Source organism: Colobus angolensis, unplaced genomic scaffold (assembly GCF_000951035.1).
Source record: "Colobus angolensis palliatus isolate OR3802 unplaced genomic scaffold, Cang.pa_1.0 Scaffold152, whole genome shotgun sequence".
Taxonomy (NCBI): Eukaryota; Metazoa; Chordata; class Mammalia; order Primates; family Cercopithecidae; genus Colobus; species Colobus angolensis.
Window position 1 is genome coordinate 4,467,669 of NW_012114622.1, and position 21,419 is coordinate 4,489,087.

At 38.1% G+C, this 21,419-nt stretch overlaps 1 protein-coding gene across 1 annotated transcript in view; it reads right to left on the reverse strand.

The window, feature by feature from the left end:
• The window catches only part of DCDC5 (doublecortin domain containing 5), an 83,860-nt gene extending 62,844 nt beyond the window's left edge, over positions 1-21,016 (reverse strand). The window contains exons 1-2 of the mRNA XM_011936411.1: positions 20,948-21,016; positions 7,277-7,458 (exon numbers count right to left, since the gene is read on the reverse strand). Of these exons, the coding sequence (XP_011791801.1) occupies positions 7,277-7,458; positions 20,948-21,016 (251 nt within the window). The remainder of the gene's footprint in view (positions 1-7,276; positions 7,459-20,947) is intronic.
• Positions 21,017-21,419: the final 403 nt, after the last annotated feature.

Sequence of the window (21,419 nt, forward strand, 5' to 3'; positions counted from 1 at the left end):
AATGACAACTCTCTCCACAGGACTGTTAGTCATAAGCTGGACTCTGGGGCCCATCAGACCCATTTGAGTCTCATTTTCCTCTCCAAAGTGTGGCACTTCGGTAAATTATTTAACCTGTCTAAGGCTAGATTTCTTACCTTCCAGGGTTTCTGTGAAGATTAAAGGTTGATTTTGAAAAGGGCTCTTAGCACGGTCCCAGACATGACCAATTAATAGCTAGAAACACTGCTATTGACTTTTCGGTCCTTGGTATGCCCCACACTTTTTCTATTTCTGTGCCTGTGTTCTTTCTCCTACCTAAAAAAAATCTTCCTTGGCTTTTTCTGATGTAGTTTTGCTCTTTCTCCAAGGTTGTCAAAGTCTAATTTGTCACCAAGTTCCTCAGCTCCCTCCACCAGAAGTGATGACTATAGCCCTTTAACTACCTTTGAAACAGACGTTTTTAGCCTGGTTAAACATTGAACACTGATTTCCCACTCCCACAACCCCCTGCCCTCCCAAACAAGCACTGGACAAGCCCTGTGGATTTTGAGATGAATGACAGTTTTGTGGTTCCCTGAGGAGCCCTGAATCTGGTCGGGGAAGAGAAAGGTGAGCCACTGAAGTGTAATAAGAAGTCACAGGTGCTGCCATAGGCACCTGGCTAGTGTGCTGTGAGAACAGAGGGGAAAACAATTTTTCCAGAGAAGCCTTCTCTAAGGGAGTGACATTTGGGTTGGGTTTTAAAGGATAAACAGGATTTCATCAAAAAGCACTAGACTGGAGCTGAGTGTATGGACATGAGGAAGGTATGGACCAGATGAAACTGAAAAAGAAATTAGAAACCAACTAAAGTACTTAGGATTCCAGACTGAGGAACCTGCCTTCTAGCCCATAAGCAGCAGAAATCCACTGAAGGCATTACAGCAATTACGTGGTGTTATCAGGTCTGCTTTTCAGAAAGTTAACTGTCAGAAAGGTGGAAAATGGGCTGGAGGTGGGAGAGGCTGGACCCTAGACAGCAAGCTTTAGGACAGATGTAAATAGATGGAATTGTGAGGAAAAAGTAGAGCTACAGGAGACTGATGGAGCATTTCCTAAACAATACTGTGAGGATATCCTGCCTATGGAAGAAGTGGAAGATTCTTCCTAAATATATTTTGTGTTAGAATGTACTGTTTACAGTAAGTGAACTTCAGTTGACTTTATGCTCATCAGCAAGACATAGCTTTATAATGTTTCTAAATTTTATTTCCTCAATGGGATAAAGCAATTAAACAGATAATCAGGCCCCCCATTTCTCTAAGGCTAGCTTAGAAGTAAATAAAGCAGGTTGGGTATGGTATTCCATACCTGTAATCCCAGCACTTGGGGAGGCCAAGGTAGGAGGACCACTTGAGGCCAGGAGTTCAAGATCAGCCTGGGCAACATAGCAAGATCCCTATTTTTAAAGAAAGGAGCTATGCCTCCCAGATCCACAGTCAGCTACAGCTCCGCAGCAGTGGAGCTCTTATGCTAATCAGTTCCTTCCAAACGGTAACAAAACCTTCGAGAAGCTATGGTCATGTGCTTTCTCCTTTTCTTTATCTTCTTGCTTTGGATTTTTGTCTCATTTTCTTTCTTCTCCATGTGACCTTCTCTGACAGCTGCCCCTTACAATGTTCTCTCTCGTCCTGGTTAAATGTAAACCAGGAAATATATCATCATATAAATGATCGCTTGATCATTTTCAATTCTGTATGGTTAAAGACTGCTGCATGTGGCTTTCTGATTGTTTCACTAAGCAAATTTTCTTCCCCAAAAGTTAGTTGGGAGTTCCTTAAGAGCAAGCAATGCCTTGTTCTAGAAAGAGAGAGAGAGAGAGAGAGAGAGAGAGAGAGAGAGAGAGAGAGACAGGAAGAGAAGAGAAAAGAGAAGAGAAGAGAAGAGAAAAGAAAAGAAAGACACCAAAAACCTCCAGCAGAACATCCAACACTGGCTGATGTACATAATATGAATACAACAGATGACTGTTGATTTAACAGTTGAGGAAAACAAGCCTTGGAGAAGGACAGGGCTTTGCTGAAGACTTCCAGCTAATTAGTGGCAATGCTGGGGTTAAAATAAGTTCCGTTGCCTCCTAATCCTGTGGTCTTTCCAATATTCTATGTTGCCAGCAACTTTACAGAAAGTAGAAGGTACCAACAACAACAACAAAAGTCCTGTATCTGTTATTCTAAAATGGGACTTATTATACCGTTAAATCATACTTCAGTTTTGTAGATGGAAAAATCAATGACAAAGAGAACCTCAAAATTGTCCAGAGTGAATTATTAAATAACTAAAGATAGCATAATTTTCCTTAAACTCAATAAAACTATCCCCTCATATTCGACAAGGCATATTTTGTGAAAAAGTTCATACCAAGTGCTCCAACCTTTCAGCAGTGATCTAATTCTTGATTTGGTAAGAAAATACTGATTAAAGAAAAATTACAACATATTTCATAAACATGATATATGTTAGTGCTATGGTTTAGATGTTTGTCCTCTGCAAACCTCATGTTGAATTTGATCTCCAATGATGGAGATGAGGCCTAATGAGAGGTGTTTGAGTCATGATAGAAGATCCCTCATAAATAGATTAATGCCCTCCCCAACCAGAAATTAGTGAGTTCTCACTCTATTAGTTAGTTGAGAGCTGATTGATTGTTAAAAAGATGCTGGCACCTTCCCTCTCTCTCTTACTTCTTCTCCTCTATGTGGTCTCTGCATTTGCCAGCTCCTGTTTACCTTCTGCCATGAATGGAAGCCGCCTGAAGCCTTCACCAGATGCATATGCCCAATCTTGAACTTTCTAGCCATCAGAATCATGAACCACATAAACCTTTGTACTTTATAAATTAACCAGTCTCAGGTATTTCTTTATAGTAACACAAAACAGACTAAGACAGTCATATTTTAAAAATCGGTTTATAATAGGTAAAATATAAAAATTTAACTACCCCACTCTTAATTCACCCAAATATAAACCAAAGAAAGGTGCTGTAAATTGTGAAATATATTTTTTAAATGACATTAATTTATATTTACAGAACTGGTGATTCTGAAAGCTAGGGGAATTTGCTAGACCTTGACATTTAGGGGAAAAATATTATATTAATTACCATTGGTATCATAGGCTCACATGCTTTATATATACCACAGATTAGAAACTCCAGAATCATTATATTAACAACTGATTTTCTTAGGTAGGTATATATGCAATATATATATATATGTAAATAAAATATTTAACCTATTATAAACCAAATTTATATATATTTAAATCGGTTTATAATAGGTGAAATATAAAAATTTCACTACTCCATCCTTAATGCAAGCAAATATAAACCAAATATAACATACTATATATATTTAAGTATGTATATAGTATATACTTAACTATATATATAGTATATGCTTAACTATATATACCATATATAGTATATGCTTAACTATATATACCATATATATAGTATATGCTATATATATGTATATATCATATATATAGTATGTTATCTGTTATAAATAATCATTCAGTTATTTAAGTGGAAAACGCATTTGCATTTAGAATGTTAAGTGTTTACCTTTCCAAAAATTGGTGAAATTCTATCTGGTCCATTTCTGTTTCAGAATATTTAGTGACACAGATTTTCTCTTTCTTTTCCGTGTGAACACTTCTGAAACAAATGATCCAAGATTTGTTTGATATGTCAGAATACACTGTCAATTATCTCTTGACATACTTTAATATATGAAAAATTATAAGGTCTCAATTTATCATGACTTACCCTAAAGTAATCTCTGTCTTTAAAATATATAGTTTCGGCCGGGCGCGGTGGCTCAAGCCTGTAATCCCAGCACTTTGGGAGGCCGAGACGGGCGGATCACGAGGTCAGGAGATCGAGACCATCCTGGCTAACACAGTGAAACCCCGTCTCTACTAAAAAATACAAAAAACTAGCCGGGCGAGGTGGCGGGCGCCTGTAGTCCCAGCTACTCGGGAGGCTGAGGCAGGAGAATGGCATAAACCCAGGAGGCGGAGCTTGCAGTGACCTGAGGTCCGGCCACTGCACTCCAGATTGGGCGAGAGAGCGAGACTCCGTCTCAAAAAAAAAAAATAAAAATAAAAATAAAATAAAATAAAATATACAGTTTCAAAACCTATCACAATGAAATATTTAACTTCATATTGAATATTAAATAACATGGTGTTATTATATAAATATTCATACTGAGTAATTTTATAAGACAATACATTTTCACTATCTTATTTCTCTTCTAATAATGCTGACCACTATGAAATATAAATTTTTCAACTTTGAAGAAAATTCAGAGATTGCATTCATTTTACCTGTAAATTTTACTAGTATATTGTCTTACTATTAACCCCAAATTTAAAATTTTTAAGCTGAAAAATAAACAATGATGATCATAGAAAAAGATGCTTAATTTGAATATATATCTGCTCATAGTTTTAAGTTAGAAAACTATTTTGTGCATTTTTAGAATCTGTATATTTTATTAAATGAAGTAGTTATCAAATACTTCATAATTAATCATTCATTCACTGCAAATGGTGATCAAATATAGCTAACCATTCATTCATTGAGTGGTCACTAATTTAAGGCCTATGTGGGCCCTTAATCATGTAGTTAACAAAGTGACTCTCTAATACCTTAAAACTTGATTCATCAGAACACAATGATCTATGATTGTAACAGCAAATTGTACATCTGCTATGAATGAAGCATCCCTGTTCTCTGTCTCATGGATGAAACATAAGCAGATAATCACGAAACAGAACGGTAGGTGCTGTACTGGTGGAAGGCCCAGGGCTGGAGTAGTGGAGTACATAGCAGCCACAACTAACTCGAGAGGAGAGAGCATCTCATATTTAGGGTCAATATTTGGAAAGGAAATCTAAATTTATTCTCAAAAGACTTTTATTATTTAAGTACATAGGAAGTGTTGGAAAGTGGTGGCGGGTGGTTTGAGAGTGGGAATAGGGGGAGTGTTGATAGGAAATAGAGCTAGAGAAATATGCAGGGATAGATCATAAAAGGCCTTACAAGCTCTATTAGGGAGCTCGAGTAAGTTCAGAGATCATAACTTACTAATAAGTAATACATATACTGAAATAATATAAAATATAAAATTTACTTCAGAGCCTCATCTTGGGCCTTTCCTCTTAAAATTCCTTAAATATCACTTATAAAATTTTTCTTGTTTAACTTACATTTCTGAGAGATGAAATTTGCCTGTGACACAAGAAAAATTATGAAGGTCTTAATTTATATGAACTCGACAGTCATTATTAAGACTAATTGACAAGATCTTGTCACTTACTAGAGTAATAACTGACTAATTAATGAACAAATACTATTTGATTTTCCTTAGGCTTTGTAGATGAAAGAACTAATAACAACAAAAAAATCTCCTCAAAACTATCTCCAGTAAATTACTAAATAGCTGAAGGACAGCATGTTACTAGAGCAAGATTTGGTTAAAGTATATCTATATTTCATTATTCTAGCATGATTTTGCTTGTAAAGACACTAAACAGCCCAACACTCCTTCTTATAAATGAGTTTCAAGTTAATGAAAGTAATATATGCTTATATGTCAATAGAAGTTATTTCTTCTGGAAGATATGTAACTTGTATGTATTAAATACACTGAGGCACAGCAAGGGTTCTGCCTGGCACAACTCTAGGATGCCATTCATACAGATAACCATGTGAGCAGAGCTCTCTGAAGCTGGACAATGCAGCCACCCTGCAATGTAAGCCAAGACTTTCCATTTAAACCTTCTGTGAACCAGTACTTACATACAGCTCTGGTGTGGGTTGTCAGGGGGCGGTGTGGGGGAATGCTATTGATGATCTTATAGAACACTTTGTGAATCAGCAGAGAAATTAAACTATATGTAGTAGAGTTTTAGTGTTAAGTGTATGCCAGTGTATTTTAATTATTTGGGAGTAATTAATTCACATGGTGAACTAAGTGACTCTAATACCTGAATACTTAATGAACTGGGACACACTGTTCCATGAACATAGCAAATGGGCAGCACAGCATTTCATATATTCTCTGCTAGAACAGTTGTCCAAATTTACCATTTCAATCTCTTAAAATTTGTTTGGATTACCTGACTGAACCATGCATTTTAAAACATTGATGTGATAAGATAATATCTGTATGTAACTTTGAGCCACAATTAAAGATGCAAAACAAGAAAAAAAATGAATGTAGGAAGAAACAGAAATTTTGTGTTAACTTTGGGTGTTATTTTTGAAGAGTCATACATTACTTTAAGGACATTACCCTCACATTTTACATCTAGCAGAATGAGCTAATTATGAAATGTATGCGTCAAAGAATTCAATTTCAGGCTTGACTTTACTTTGAAGATTAATTTTTTACTTTATCATCCTTACAGGCAGTTCAGTGGTCAGCCAATCTGTTACTCATTGTTCAGCGATGTATGAAGTATATTTGATCAATGTGAAGAAAGTAATATTAAACTATTATCAGCAGCCTCAAATATTCTAAACATCTCAAAAGAAAGGTCAAGAAGTAATATCGCTGCTCATAATATGAGAAACAATGTGTTTAACTCATTCTTTACATCAGAGCTCTTCAGTGATCTATGATGCCTTTTGTCATAAAATGAAAATACAGTGGGCGATTTTTCTTCAATGTTGGAGAAAATATTGGCTATTGGGAAAATTTTATTCCAATAATAAGGTAAGCTAAAATGTCAATAAATGCTTTTCTAGGGTGATAAACTTTTGAAATGTTATTCCAAGGAAGACTATAAATTATATAAAGTTATACTTTTGAGAACTATATTTGTTCATTAAATATTATAAAGATTTAAACATAATCGTGTATAATTTAACTTAAATGAGGAGTTACAAAATTATATTTAAGAAGGATGTTGAGTTCAATTATTTCAAGACACATTTACAAAACTCAAGCAAAAATGCTAATTCAAATATACATTGATCATAGAATTTTTAAAAATAGAACTTTTAAAAATCAGAGCTACTCATTTCTAATCCATTAACTTCTGTATCAGCAGAGTTCAAATCAAATTCCTGATGAAGAAACTAAATGAGTCCTAGTCTCTGTTTTCATCTTCAAATATCAATATGAGAGCCCTTTTGCTAAATAAATACAGAATTCCCACAGAAAAACGTCCACAATGAAGAACACAAAAATCTGTAGAAACTAGAAAGTGTATTTAATAAGTATGAACAAGTTGTTCTTACTGTGTTTTCCATCCAGGTGAAATGTCTGGACCAAGGATAGTAAAGGATCTGTTTCTATTCTTGTCTCCATTCCGCAAAACTCTGAGTCGCACAGGGGCATATGGCTCCGTTGTCTTACAGATGGGTTTCTTCATGGGAGGACTGCTCGGAACAAGCAGTCCTTGTATCGGCCAATCAAACTCCTTCAGAAAGAAATGACAAAAACATAATAATAAATATAGAAGAAGGGTCATGTCTAGATTTTAAAAAATATTGAACACAGTTTATACCTTTAATCTCTCATTCATTCAACAAAAATGTATTGGGGTACCTAAGATGTTCCAGACAATTCTAATTAATGTTTTATTTGAAGAGGAAAGATAATTATTTTTAAAATTTCTGTAATAACCTGTGTTATGCTGCAAGATGAATGATTTATTCCCTCTCAGAGAAACATCATTCTGGAAAAATAGAACTTGGAATATTTTTGCTTACATGTTAAATATCTTTAATCAGCGTGAAGAAGGAATGTGACAAAAGTGGTTTTAAAATAGCCTGAAATAATACCGCCTTAAACTAAATCTATTTGGCAAAAAAAGGAATATATTTGGAGAAAATTGCAAAAAAAACCCACCAAAATAATGAACATAAACACATTTCACATGTTTCAGTTGTAGAATTCAGTTACTTTTTTATTCAGTTTGTATCTATTCATCCATAAAATCATTTATTGATTAATTGATGTATTCTTCAAATATTTTTGAATGTTTACCATATATTCTCGCATGATATTATGCACCAAAAATAAAACTATGAACCACACAAGATACTCTTCCTCAAATAATTTGTAGAAGGTCTTCAGAAACTTACCTAAATATAGACTGGCAATTACAATAGTGCAAGTATGACGACAGGTTACAAGTGTGATGGGAGCACATAGGAGGAGAACCTAACCTGAGTTTTCTTAAAATGTGGTAGAACTGACTCCTGAAGACTTCGTAGGAGTTAATGAAGTAAAGGATTGGTAAAAAGAGGGATAGACTTGAGGATTAATAGAATATGATGTTGGGGCAATAAAAGGAGGCAAGGGGGCTTCCAGGTTCACAGCTTGGGTAAATGGGTGGATGGTATTGCTGTTCACAGAGATAGACACTTGTGTGTGAAAGAAGAGTAAATGTGGGAAGGGATGATTAGTGATGATGCTGGGCAAGGTCCAAGTTTGTTCTTTCCTTCTTTTTTTTTTTTTACTTTCATAAACAATTGTCCTGGCAGCATCTCCTGTTAATCTGCAATGACCATCCTGTAAAATATCACTACTGCATATACGTGCAGATCTGCTTTTGTTTCTCTTCAGTTTGTCAGTTTGTCTTTCCCTTCACAGTAATGTACTGCTTTGATTACAATATATTTTTATGTGGTAAGTCTTGATAACTGGTAGGGCAAAGACGCTCACCTTGTTTTTTCTTTTTTTGGGAATTGGCTCTTGTTGGCCCTTTGCTATTTCATATACATTTAAGAATGAGGTTGGTTAGCTTTTTAAAAGTCTCTTTGGGATATAAGTGCTCTATATTGGGTTAAGAAACTTTTATTTTGCTAATATATTTTCTTGAATTTATGTTAAATCATATAAAGTTCTTTTTCCTTCATTTACTGAGATTTGCCTATATAACTAAACTCTTATCACTTATGTGTTAATTACATTAATTTTAAAAAATTTAAACTAATATTGCCTTCCTGGATAAATCAAAATTGCTCATGATGTATGACACTTTTTATAAATTGTTGAATTAAATGTGTTAATATTTTCTTTAAGATTTTTGCATGTACATTCATAAATCAAATTAACATGTAATTTTCATTTATTACCTTCCTCAAGATTTGGTATGAACCTTATGCTAGCCTCATGAAATGAGCTGGAAAGTATTGCTTCTTGTGAGAAACACAGTCACCCATCCAAACCCAAAGAATGGACTTAGAGGCACAACATCCCACTGCTGTTAAGACTCCTGCCACAATTACAAGAGATGAAAGGATTGAAGCTATCATGCCTTTCCATTTTCCAAACCAACCTTCTACCCAACACGTAAATGGGTCATCAATTCCAGCATTCTCTGACTGTTCATTGGCTAGAGTTATCGGCCCTTGAAAAGTTTTTGTGATGGTCCCATCTGGGGCAGTATTGTTAGGAATGAAAGTACAACATTTTCCTCCCAGCATAACACATACATCTCCTTTTTCTGCTAGTATCATGTGTTAACGCAAGCCTGTTTCCCAGGCCATTCGGCTGGTGGCATCAAACTGGCTAACCATCCCTTTGAGGGCATTCCAAGCATAACTGGTGAATCTCTGTTGATTATAGTAGATGTAGTTAATCCAATTCACACTCTTAATAGTTGATCACCAGAAGAGTGCTGACTCAAACCCAGCAGTTATTTGGTTTTGGGCCTTAAATTTATTAGGTGACACCCTAGGGACTCCTATCAAGTCAACATATATATTGGGATCAAAAGAGTTTGTCAAATCTCTCCGGTTTCGGTGGCCATGTGTATTTTCAGGTATCTTGTGGAATGCCAGGGTGCATGGAATGGCCAGTTGGACTAAAGCACAAGTTCTGATCCAATTGGATGGTAACAGGTTATGGAGGTTCCTTTTCCCACCATATCACCAGCCTAGGGTATATGGAGAGCTGAGTAATTACCATTGCTTGACTAACCAGTGACATTTAGGATGTAGGTACAAGTTGGGAGTTCTCCCATGGGCTTACTGAACTCTGCCCCCTGCCTAGAGAGGCAAGAGGAGTGGTTCATATTCCCTACAGAGAATGAGAGGATTGCTCTGGGATCCCACCTCTGTAATGTGGGAAAGAGCAATGATAGAGTCTTACAGGTCTCATTTTCCCAAGCATCCTTATCCTGGTATAGAGCCAACATGCAAGGCATTCCTTTAGGATCGGTATTCTATCCTAGGGGAAACAGAACCACCTGTGCCTGAGGTTGTCCTGCAGCACACACACAGCAGTTACTCTTGTTGAGGGTTTGTACCAAAAATTTGACCCTTTTGACCCAGGCATTCGCATCCCTGTATGCTGTCTCAATTTCTAAGGTTTGCCTTAAATCCTTTACCTCAATTATTTTTACCCTTTTAGGGTCATTATTTGGCAAAGTGTTTATTAGGGTCTGGGTTTGGAGTAGTCCCAGGCAAATGGGAGGTTGAGTCCTTGATTAGTTTGAGAACAGATCACCCTAGGGGATCTTTCCCTGTGTTGGCAGCCCCTAATCCATATACCTGAGATGCTACTTGTGGTTCTTGGTCTAGAACAGCTGGATTGTCAATAGTGATGAGTATAGGATTGCATTCTAAATTCTGGCAGTTATTTGGCAGGGAGTGCTTGGTCCCTTGGACACGTGTAATTTATTCTTCAGGGGTATCCAGTTCGGAGTTATTTACCCTATGTTTACTGTCCAACCCTGAAACTGGGTAGTCCACCATATGTTATCCCAGCTGGGGCAGGGTAATACCCTACTGTAACTTGTATCTGGTTCAGGGCAAAGATATTTATCTGCCTGCAAGAGCCATCTCTGATTTTCTAAATTCCCACAAGGTAAAACCTGGCAGGCATCAAATCTTATAGTCTGGGATGCTACCATCTTGGTTACATTAATCACCAACCTGATTGGGTAGGGAGTAGGCCCCTGCCAGTTTCCATTTTGACCTTCTGTTCTTTGTATAGCAGCCCATCCCAGCCACATGAAGAATAAACTACATGTGTCCAAGGGGCCAAGGGCTCCCTGCCAAATAACTGCCAGATTTTAGAATGCAATCCTATACTCAATCACCATTGACAATCCAGCTGTTCTAGACCAAGAACCAAAAGTAGCACCTCAGGTATATGGGTTAGGGGCTGTCAACACAGGGAAAGAAACCCAGGGAACAAAAATATCATGTCTTGCAATAAGACATGATACTAGCAGAAAAAGGATATGTATCTGTTATGCTGGGTGGAAAATGTTGTGGGATTTTTTCCCAACACAGGGGGGAAAAAAAACCCATTTTTTTGTTTTTTGTTTGAGATGGAGTCCCACTCTGTCACCCAGGCTGGAGTGCAATGGCGTGATCTCAGCTCACTGCAACCTCTGCCTCCCAGGTTCAAGCGATTCTCCTGCCTCAGCCTCCTGAGTAGCTGGGATTACAGGTGCGCACCACCACACCTGGCTAATTTTTGTATTTTTAGTAGAGATGGGGTTTCACCATGTTGGTCAGGCTGGTCTCGAACTCCTGACCTCGTGATCCACCTGCCCCAGCCTCCCAAAGTGCTGGGATTACAGGCATGAGCCACTGCACCTGGTCCCATGTTTTTTTTTTTTACACTTTTCTCAGAGTTAACTTTAAGGGTTCCTCAGGTGACCTGTGCACTGGTCTTTTTCTCTCCCTTCCAGGGTCTGTTTTACCAGTCCCTTGACTGTAGTCTAGTCAGTCCACCCCATTCAGCTGTTTGCACAGCGGTCTTTGTGGTTGGGAACACTTGATAGGGACCTTCCCAGTTTGGGTGGAACTTATCTTCTTTCCAAGTCTTAATCAGCACCAAGTCACCAGGCTGGAAGTGGCGAACCGCAAATTTAAGAGACAGAGTTTGAGTCAGAAGTCCTTTTAACCTGAGGGATGACAGGGTGGAGGATATGGCCAGTATATAATTTCTTAAAAATTGGTCCTTGGTTTCCATAGTAGGAAGATCTATAGCCCTGTCCAAATACGGGAGTACGTATAATAACTCACAGTCCAACAATCCCAAGTCTTTTCTTGGGGCTGTCTTAATCCTAAGGAGTGCTACTGGGAGACATTTGGTTCAAAACATTTTAGTTTCTAAGATTAGTTTGGTGATACACTTTTTGAGAGTTTGATTAATTCTTTCTACCTTTCCAGAGGAAGGGGGATGCCAAGGAGTGTGATAATCCCATCTAATTTGTAAACCTTCCATAATTTCCCTTAACACCCTTGAGGTAGCTTCCTTCCTCAACTCTTGCAGTTCAAAGAAATCATTCTCTTCTAACAAAGGGCAACCTGAAAGAAAGTTCAGGCTGTAAATCACAGAAAAACAGCTTAAGCACAGAAAGGGAGAGGGGAAGACTCCTGGATTATCACCAAACTTCACACTCATACAGTGGGCCCCAGTAAAAACAGTGGGCCTTAATAAGCACATTCCTTTCCCTTTAGGCACACTAAGGGAAGCTAAAAGCAGACTGGGGGAAGATGCCTGCAGCTGGAAGATGTCTGGGAACAAACACAGAAACTCTCCCTCCCAGATAAGTGACACAAAGGAATATTTTATGGTGATATGTAGGTTCTAATAGCCCATTTTTAATCAATCCCTCCATTGCTGGTGGGAGATCTTTTCTCCCTTCAATAGCAATGGGATATTGTTCCTGCAACTACTTCTCATGGTTGTTTTAGTTCAATCTGTAAGGGTGTGATTTTTAGCCCTCCCCTGTTGCCTTCCCAACCCACACAAGGGGATTAATTTTTCTTTCCTCCTCCTCTGTTAGGAGGCCCATCATTACCTTTATTTGTCCTTCCTCTATTGCTAATCCTAAACCCAATCTCACAACTATGTTTTACCCAGGAGGTTAGTTCCTGCTTCAGAAACATATAAGAGTGACCCCTCAACTTGTTGTGGTCCCAGTTAACATTTTCTTAAATATCAGAACCTCAAATCCCTCCCCTCTTACCCCTGATAGTGTCAACTTTCCCTATTGGGTGGAGTTCTGCACCCCTTGGTTGGTGAATTAGGGAGGAGTGAGCCACGCCAGTATTAACCCAAAGTGTCACTTTTCCTCCCTCAGGTCCCACCTCCAAATTTATCAAGGGTTCCTGGTGGGACCTACTCAGAAGGAACCCCTGACTTCCCCAGTCTTCATCAACGGTCATGATGGGGGATCACCTTTTCTTCTTTTCTTCCACTCAGGACATTCTCTCTAAAAATGCCCAGGCTTTCCACACTTGTAACATCCACTCATAGTCTTAGGAGCTTTTCCCTGCATTTCCCTTCTTTCTCTGTGTCGAAATCTGTTATTCCCTGGTCTCCTTCGAGGGAGATCTTGATCTAACCTTTTCCTGACTACCTCTTCCACAGTGGAAACCATGATTTTCGCTTTTCATTTCTGCTTCTCTTCCTCTCTCCTTACAAAGACCTTCTGAGCTTCCCTCAGTAATTCCTCAATTGGTTTTTCATTCCATCCATCAATCTTCTGCAGGTTCTACTTTATCTTCCTTATGTAGCCCCCCAATCCTTCTGCTGCCCCGGGTAGACTTACAGCCTCTCAGGAAAACAACAACAAAATCCTTAATGGTTATCTCATCCATTTACCCTTCCATAACCTGAATCCTTTCTACTGCCTGCTGACAAACAGCTACTTTGCTGTAGGCAACCCACTACTCTTCAAGCAGCCTAATCCTAAACTCTCCTCCACATCGCTTTCTCACTTGCATCTGCCAGTTCCTGGGCTCTGTCCCTCCTCAGTGGCCTCACTGCACCCTTTCTCTGCACTTCCTTGTTGCTTGAACCTCCAGAACCTTCCCTGAGCCCTGCCAACCTCTCCATATCCTCTCACTTCCTCTTGTACTCTTCCTTCCTTTTACATTATTTTTCTCCCCAGTCTCACCTTCTGTGTCTCTCTTTGATCTGTCTTTTCCAGTCTCTTGTTCGTTTTTCTTCTTCTATCTCTCTCTCTATAATCTCCTGTTTCCTTTCTCCCTTATACTCAGTTTCTTCCTCTTTCTCTCTCTCAGCACAAGCCAAGCCATGCTGTGCCCTGGCTCCCTCCTGTCTGTCTGCAAAGATGGACAGCTCTGCTGAAACGACAAAGCTTCAGCAGCAGCTTTTATCAAAAGTTTTTAGCAGCCAGCTCTCACACACAGCTGTGCAGCTGGCTCTCCCTTGCCTTCAGCGTCAGCAACTTAACTCTTTCTCTCCCTCTCTGGCCCTCTACATTTGTTGTTTCCTTCCCCTTTCTCTTTCTAATTTCCTTTCTTACTTTATCCCCTTTTCCCTTTCTTCTTTGAGGGGGACCATGGGGGCTAATTACTTGATACAGCAGAGAGCATAACCTATCTCTTCTTGTGAGGATGGGGTTTTATTATTCACATAGAGAATTAAAGCTTGACACACCCAATCCTCATCTGAGCCAAACTTAGGCTAAATGACTGAAGGCTTACTAATGGGGTCTTTGGGCCAGATAAAACAGCAATACTTTATCATTTTTTTGTTTTTCCTTATTCCTGGTTTGGGGGTTATTTCCCCAAGCCTGTAACATCCTTCCCTATGAATTATCTGCGGGGATGTTGGAGGTGGCCACATTGGCTCCCTCCTTCCTTTGTTCCCTAGGCCTAGAATTTTTCCTTCCCATTTTCAGCTGGTCCCCTGAGTTTTCCTGTGTACTCAACCCCCTTCTTGGATGTTTCTTTTACACCCTGTGAATCAACTGCTTCATCTGTCTCCAGCTGTTTCCCTCGTGGGATAATGGAACCACAGATTGGGACTCCGCACTTGCTTTATATCTAGGATATGTCTCAGACACACATACTCAACTTCCGAAAATGCCCAACCACCAAGGCAGTACATACAGTCCAATTTTCCTACCTTGGCTCATGCACCAGGTTGCCTGGTTGCCGCGGTGCTTGCTAGTCTCCCTGTGTTACCTCCACTGTCTCCTGAATAACAGTCTCGGGTTTATCTATGGCTTCAGTGGGGAGCTGGGACACCCGGACACAGCGGGCCACCTAAATTGGGTGGGACACTTCTCCCCTCTTGGCTGGAGTCCCACTCCATGCAGGCACAGAGATCCTGGGTGAGCCACCAGGTTGTGAGAAACACACTCACCCATCCAAACCCAAAGAATGGACTTAGAGGGACAAAGAACTGCAAAAGTTAGACTTTCTAATAACAGTCTTGAAAGATCAGGTGTCTGGTGAGCAGGCACATTGGGGCAGTCACAACAGGTAATTTATCTCTCACCACACAAGTCCCTCTCCCAGTTCCTCATTGGTTGAGAACTATGGGGTTAAAATCTCCCCAAATGTTGCCTAAGTTTCATTATTCCCCTTACAAGGTTATAAACCATCCCTTTCCCCTCTTAATTAAGTTTCAATTTCCCAATAATGAAACTTTCTTCCTTTAATGAGCTGACCCCGCCTCTACATTTTGTTTGCTTATTGTGACCTTCTAGGTGCATGAGCCCAGCAGTTTGTTACATTTGCAGGCTGGCTGCCAGTACTTAGATTTATCGTGTCTTGAAAATGGACCATTTAAAATGTTTTCTCACACTTCTTTTCTTATATTCTGAGATATTTGTTTCCTATGTTTAGTAGAATTTGTCAGTAAAACTATTAGATCATGAAATTATTTCTGTGTGGAAATTTTGACTATTGATTCTATTTTTTCTATGGTTATTGGACTATTTAGGCTTTCTGTCTCTTCTTGGGTCCATTTTGTTATATTTTGTCCAGAAATTTGGCCATTTTATTTATTTAGGCTACTATATTTATTAGCACAAAGTTACTTGTAATATTCTTTTATGATCTTCTGAATCTCTTAGTTTCTATATTCATATCTTTTATTCTTGAAACTGGCCCAGTTTCAAGAACTTATGTTCTTGAATCCCATAGAACTTATGTTAATTGTTTCTCTCAAATAAACACAGAGATTTACCCTTTCAGTCTTGAAACCTGAGAAAGTTACATTTGTCTTATCTGAGTTCCTTTCTCAGGAAGCCAACCATCAGGCCTCCCAGATAGCATCAAGGAACTAAAACATACCAGATCACTGTATCTGGACAATAAGTTGCCAGACCCCCAGTTGTCATGATTGCCTAACCAACCACCTGCTTCCTGTTGACCAATCCCTCTTCTTTACCTCTCCCTAGTTCCTGTTTTTCCATACATGGTTGTGTTTCTTTCCTGCTATATAAACCCCTAATTTTAATTGGCCAGGGAAATAGATTTGAAACTGATCTCCCATGTCCTTGGCTGCAGCCCAATTAAATGAGATTAAAGCCTTCCTCCCTGGCAATACTGGTTATCTCAGTGATTAGCTTTCTGTGTGGTAAGCAGCAGGACCTAGACTGAACCCCTGGAGTTTTGATAACATTTTTAATATTATTATTTTTTATCTTAATCAGTTTTGCCAATTATGTCGATTTTATTAATATTTTCAAAGAACCTAAATTTGACTTTGATGACTCTGGTTTATATGAATCATCTATTGTATCAGTTTCTGCTCTTATAATTTACTATTTCTTTCCTTCTAATTCTTTGACCTCATTCTGTCACCATTGGCAGAACAGATGCTTATCTCATTAATTTTTAGCCTCTTTTCCATTTTAATACAAACATTTAGGGCTATAAATTTCCTTCAGGTATGCTTTAGCTGAATTTCACACCTTTTGTTTGATTCTAAATATTTCCTTTTTAAAATTTTCATTATGCTTTCTTGTCTCACAAGTTAGTTAAACATCTTTGTAAATTTCTAATATATGCTCTTATAAAATTATTTTAGCTATTTAGTTTTAACTTAATCCATCAGTAAAATGTGCTTGCATTATTAGACTATATCAAGGACCCTATATCAAGGACTAACTACTTTTCATCACCTCCATTCCTACCATCGTGGTTCAAGAAATTATTTCTTCTCATTTAGAGAATGCAAAAGCCTTCTAACTGCTTATTCCTGTTTCTACCTCAACCCATTTTACTCTATTGTCATAATTATCCTATTTATCCTTAAGTCAGAGCATATCACTGCTCTGCTCCAGACCCTCCCGTGGCTTTCTATCTCAGACTAAGACCCTAAGGCCTTATTTAAGAATGACCTGGAAGGCCCTGCATGATCAGTATCCCCTATTTTCTCTCTGACCTTATCCCCTGCTGCCTTCTCCCTCACTCACACTGCTTCTGTCGTATTTTACCTCAGTGTCCCTTAAACACATCATCTAAGTGGTTTACATTTCCTGGCATGCTCTTTTCCTAGAGATCTGCTTGTTCTTCTGGTCTTTACTCAAATATTACCTCAATGAAGCCTTCCCTAGTCAATCTAAAATTTCCAAAGCTAGTAATTTTTAAAATTTTTTAAATTTTGGAAATTTACTAGTAATTTTCCAAAATTTTTAAAAGCTAGGACAACATATATTATTATATTAACTTACATTCCCTGAAAAGTTCTTGAATCTTGCAACTATATTGTAGAAAGTGTTTTAAATAAATTACAAACAAAGTCTGAAAATTGTGAATATTACTGAAAAAGCATCGAATCATGATGTACAAATTTGTGAAATGAGTGCATAAATACCATTAATTGCATTTAATTAGGAGAAAGCAGTATAAATAAGTGTTTAAGAATCTTATGAGAGGAATGATTTCAGTTTAAATGTTTTTTCCTTTACATTTTTAGTAGAATATTTTGCTTGGTAAACATGTTAACAACAGTAACAGACAATAAGGGTGACTTAACACAATTCTAAATAAGAAAAATTTGAACTAAAGAAGTTTTATTTTATTCTTAAACCTAACTGAGAATCTTTCACCAGTACACAAATAATATTGCAAAGGCTAGACAATCAAGTGTTTATTTAGATAAGTGTCTGCTATCTATGAATGGAGCAACTTGGGTTATTTTTTCTTATTATGGTTACTGAGAATAAATTATCAAAGGTTATGACAACTTCATTGTGTATTTTTATTTGAAATTGGCCTGTTGTATAAAGGGAAGTAGTGGGATGGAGTCACATAACTTCGATAAGTACGTTTGGGATTTGTCTGTAACTATTCTACAGTGGAGATATTGAATGATTTAGTTGATGGAGAAAATCAACTTTTATACTAGTTTTAGTCATAAAAGATTATGAAGCAAGGACTGGGTAGGTGACAGAGATGGTGAGGGAATCTCATTAGAAAATTACTGTTGCATTGAAGTCTTGGTGTAAAATAGCTAATATATCTCTCTTTCTTTCTGAACCATGGCAGGGAAAGGCAAAAGAAACAAGAGTCTCCTTCATGCTTTATCTGATACATGTCGATTCACAGATTTAGGGTGTGGAAATGTTTTTTTCAATTTCCCAAGTATGCTATATTTCTGATGAACATATCTGAAGTGTGCTGTCTTAGCTCCTAGCTATTTCTACATTTTCTCACTTCCAGTTTGTCCCATGATAAGTGATAGCATCTGCAGATATTGGCTTTGGCACTACTGAAGTACTGCTGTCTTTGGATGGCTTCCTCTACTTTCCAGTAAGATGAAGGAAGCCCAAGAGTCTTCTCTTTTTAGTGTGAGGCATCACAGAAATCCAATTAAATGAGATTAAAAAGTTAACTTGGGTTTCCAAACTTTACAAATGCTAACTACTACTGTCGCTTCTTCCTTTAAGCTGCTTTAATTCTTGTTCTGGTGTTTCAGGCACTTTCATTCTGTCCTTCATAGACATAGAGAAATGTGGTATTGGGATAATGAAGGACAACAAAAAGTACAGATATGTAATTAAACTGACTGGAGTGCTGGTTCTTCTCCCTCCAATTTCTCAGTTGGAATTCTTATGTTCCCATTCATGTCTTTATTGGTTTTCTGTGTGTTCACACTGCTCTATTTCACAGCTCCACTGTTAGGAGATCCTAGATGAGCTATAGTGCTCCCTTAAATTGATCATTCTTCTTTTTCTTTTTCATCTCTCTCTCATAACAGAGACAGCATGTGTTTGTTTTGGGAGTCCAGCTCTTAACCAGCAATCTAAGTTTCGTAGCCATATTGGTCTTCCTTTATCTATTTGCTATTAACAATATAATATATTCTTCAATGTTCTCTCCTGAGCCTTCCCATGTCTCCTTTTCCCCCCTCTTTACTCTGGTAGTTATTTATTACATCTCTCAACAGAGTAATACACTTTTAACTTTCTTCTGTCTGGCACAGCCCATCCAAATGGATATATTTTAATTTAGATATTTTAAAATAACTATCCAACAGCTCATTCCAAAATCTTACATCTTTTTAATCTTACTTTTTACCACAATTTCTTCCTTGAATATGAAAATCCATTGCTCCTTACCTTTAAGTGTTTAGAAGCACAATTTCTCAATTCACAACTTTTCTCCCATGGAGTGAGAAAATAACTTGAGTTCCTCTAATTTTTTTTCAGTGAACTTAGTCACAAAAGAAACCAAAAGAATTTATTAATCTTGGTTTTCAATAAAGCTTTACTATATTTTAAAAATACTGATATCCCTAGATATATTAAATGCTATTTGTTCATAAAAATATTATCAATTGCCTTTTAGTAAGAATAATATTTAAAAGTGAGGACAGCATGAAATCAGTTCTCAAAGCAGCTGTCACCACTGAGAGGTACATCTTTGGTATTAATGCAGTTTGAGACATTACCAAGATAGTTCCATATTTCTATATTGTTCATACCTCCTTAAATCTTCCCTTGGTCATTCTATTTTGAAAATTTCTTGTCAAGGAACTAACAAGAGAATTAGAGTCTCACTCAGGGTGTTGTTTGTTAGATAGTTTTCCTAGATTTAGTATTTTTACTTAATTTTCAGGCCCATTTAGACAGTCAGCCCAGTTGATCTTTCTTCATAGAGATGTTATGACTAAATAAACTGGCTCAAATGAATAGCCTTGATTTCTGGGACACCAAACTTTTTCTGTGAGTTTCTTCTCTCTCCCTTCCTTCTCCTTTATTCATCAACTCTGTCTCCTTCCTTTTCTGGTTTCTTCCTTGTTGATTCATAGCTTATACTTCTTAATCTGTAAGCTTCACAAAGTTAGGAACCATGTCTATCTCCTTCCTTACTGTGTCTGCATCGCCTAAATATATAATAAATAATGATCAAATAAATAGTAAAATTGGAAACTTAAATCTGATATAAAATTATTATTTATGCTTATGGTACCCAAAGTATTCTGAATGCCACAATATGAATGTCGCATTTCCTAATCACAGTTTATTTATATGGAAAGCTTTCTAACCAAAATATGAATTGCATATAACTGTTCACTGAAATAGAGCTTGTTTTGCTAAAAAAAAAATCAATTGCCTAAAAATAGGACTGGAAGAAAATATGGTTCCTTCAAATAAGATGGATTCAGACTTTAAGTGAAATACACTGTACTTAATTTTAAAAGAGCTATCTGAGTTTCCCTGCTTGGTAAGTATTCTCTCCTCTTCCTCAGACATTTCAAGAAGTAGGAGGACCGTTAGACTGAGTCATTTTGAAATACATGGTCAACTTGTCTATCCTTAGCTACTATAGTGCTTTAGTTCTTTCCTTTCGGTTTACAAGTAAGGGCCAGAATTTTGTTGGGGTACAGTAACTTATCTACTCCACACAAAAGCTATGGTTCTGTTTGAATAGCCTAGAGAACTTTGGAGTAGTTTGTATTCATGCCTAAGATTATATAATTGTCAAATCAAAGACCATCAACAAAAATGTCTTTTTATGGGGCAGGGGATGGAGTCTCATTCTGACTCCCAGGTTGGAGTGCAGTGGCCCGATCTCGGCTCACTGCAACCTCTGCCTCCTGGGTTCAAGCGATTCTCCTGCCTCAGCTGTCCAGAGCCATAAGGCCCAGAATTAGCTGACCTCTGTTGCCTGATCTCTGCAAAGCGAAGACAAGATGGCACATTTCTGGGTTCTTCATTAACAAACTTTCCCGCGCGCGCCTAAACTTTTCCTGCGTGCGCCTAAACTGTTCCCGCGTGCGCCAACCTTTCCCATGTGCGCGCAAACTTTTTTGCGCCCAGGAAGACATGCAGCCTACAGCGCAGGCACAATTCCGTGCCCAGGAAAAATACCAATTAACGGCGCATGCGCAATTGTAATTTGAGAAAACCCGGCCCCCCGTCACCGCCCTGGCCCAACCTCTTCCCCTGCCAGCCTATATAAGGCATTGCACCGCCACCATTAAACGAGACTTGATCAGGCTGTTTGTCTTGTCTCCATTTCTCGTGTTTTCTTGTCTCCTCCATTCCCACTCCCCCTTCCAGGGTCCGTGTCGACTGTCCTGCAGGTCGGGACACCTGGCGCCCGAACAGGGACCTGGACACGGGGGAAGAAGTGAGGAAGAAGGCACTAAAGTTGGCCGAAAGTAAAAGTGGAAGAAATTCCTCCGGACGTCGCG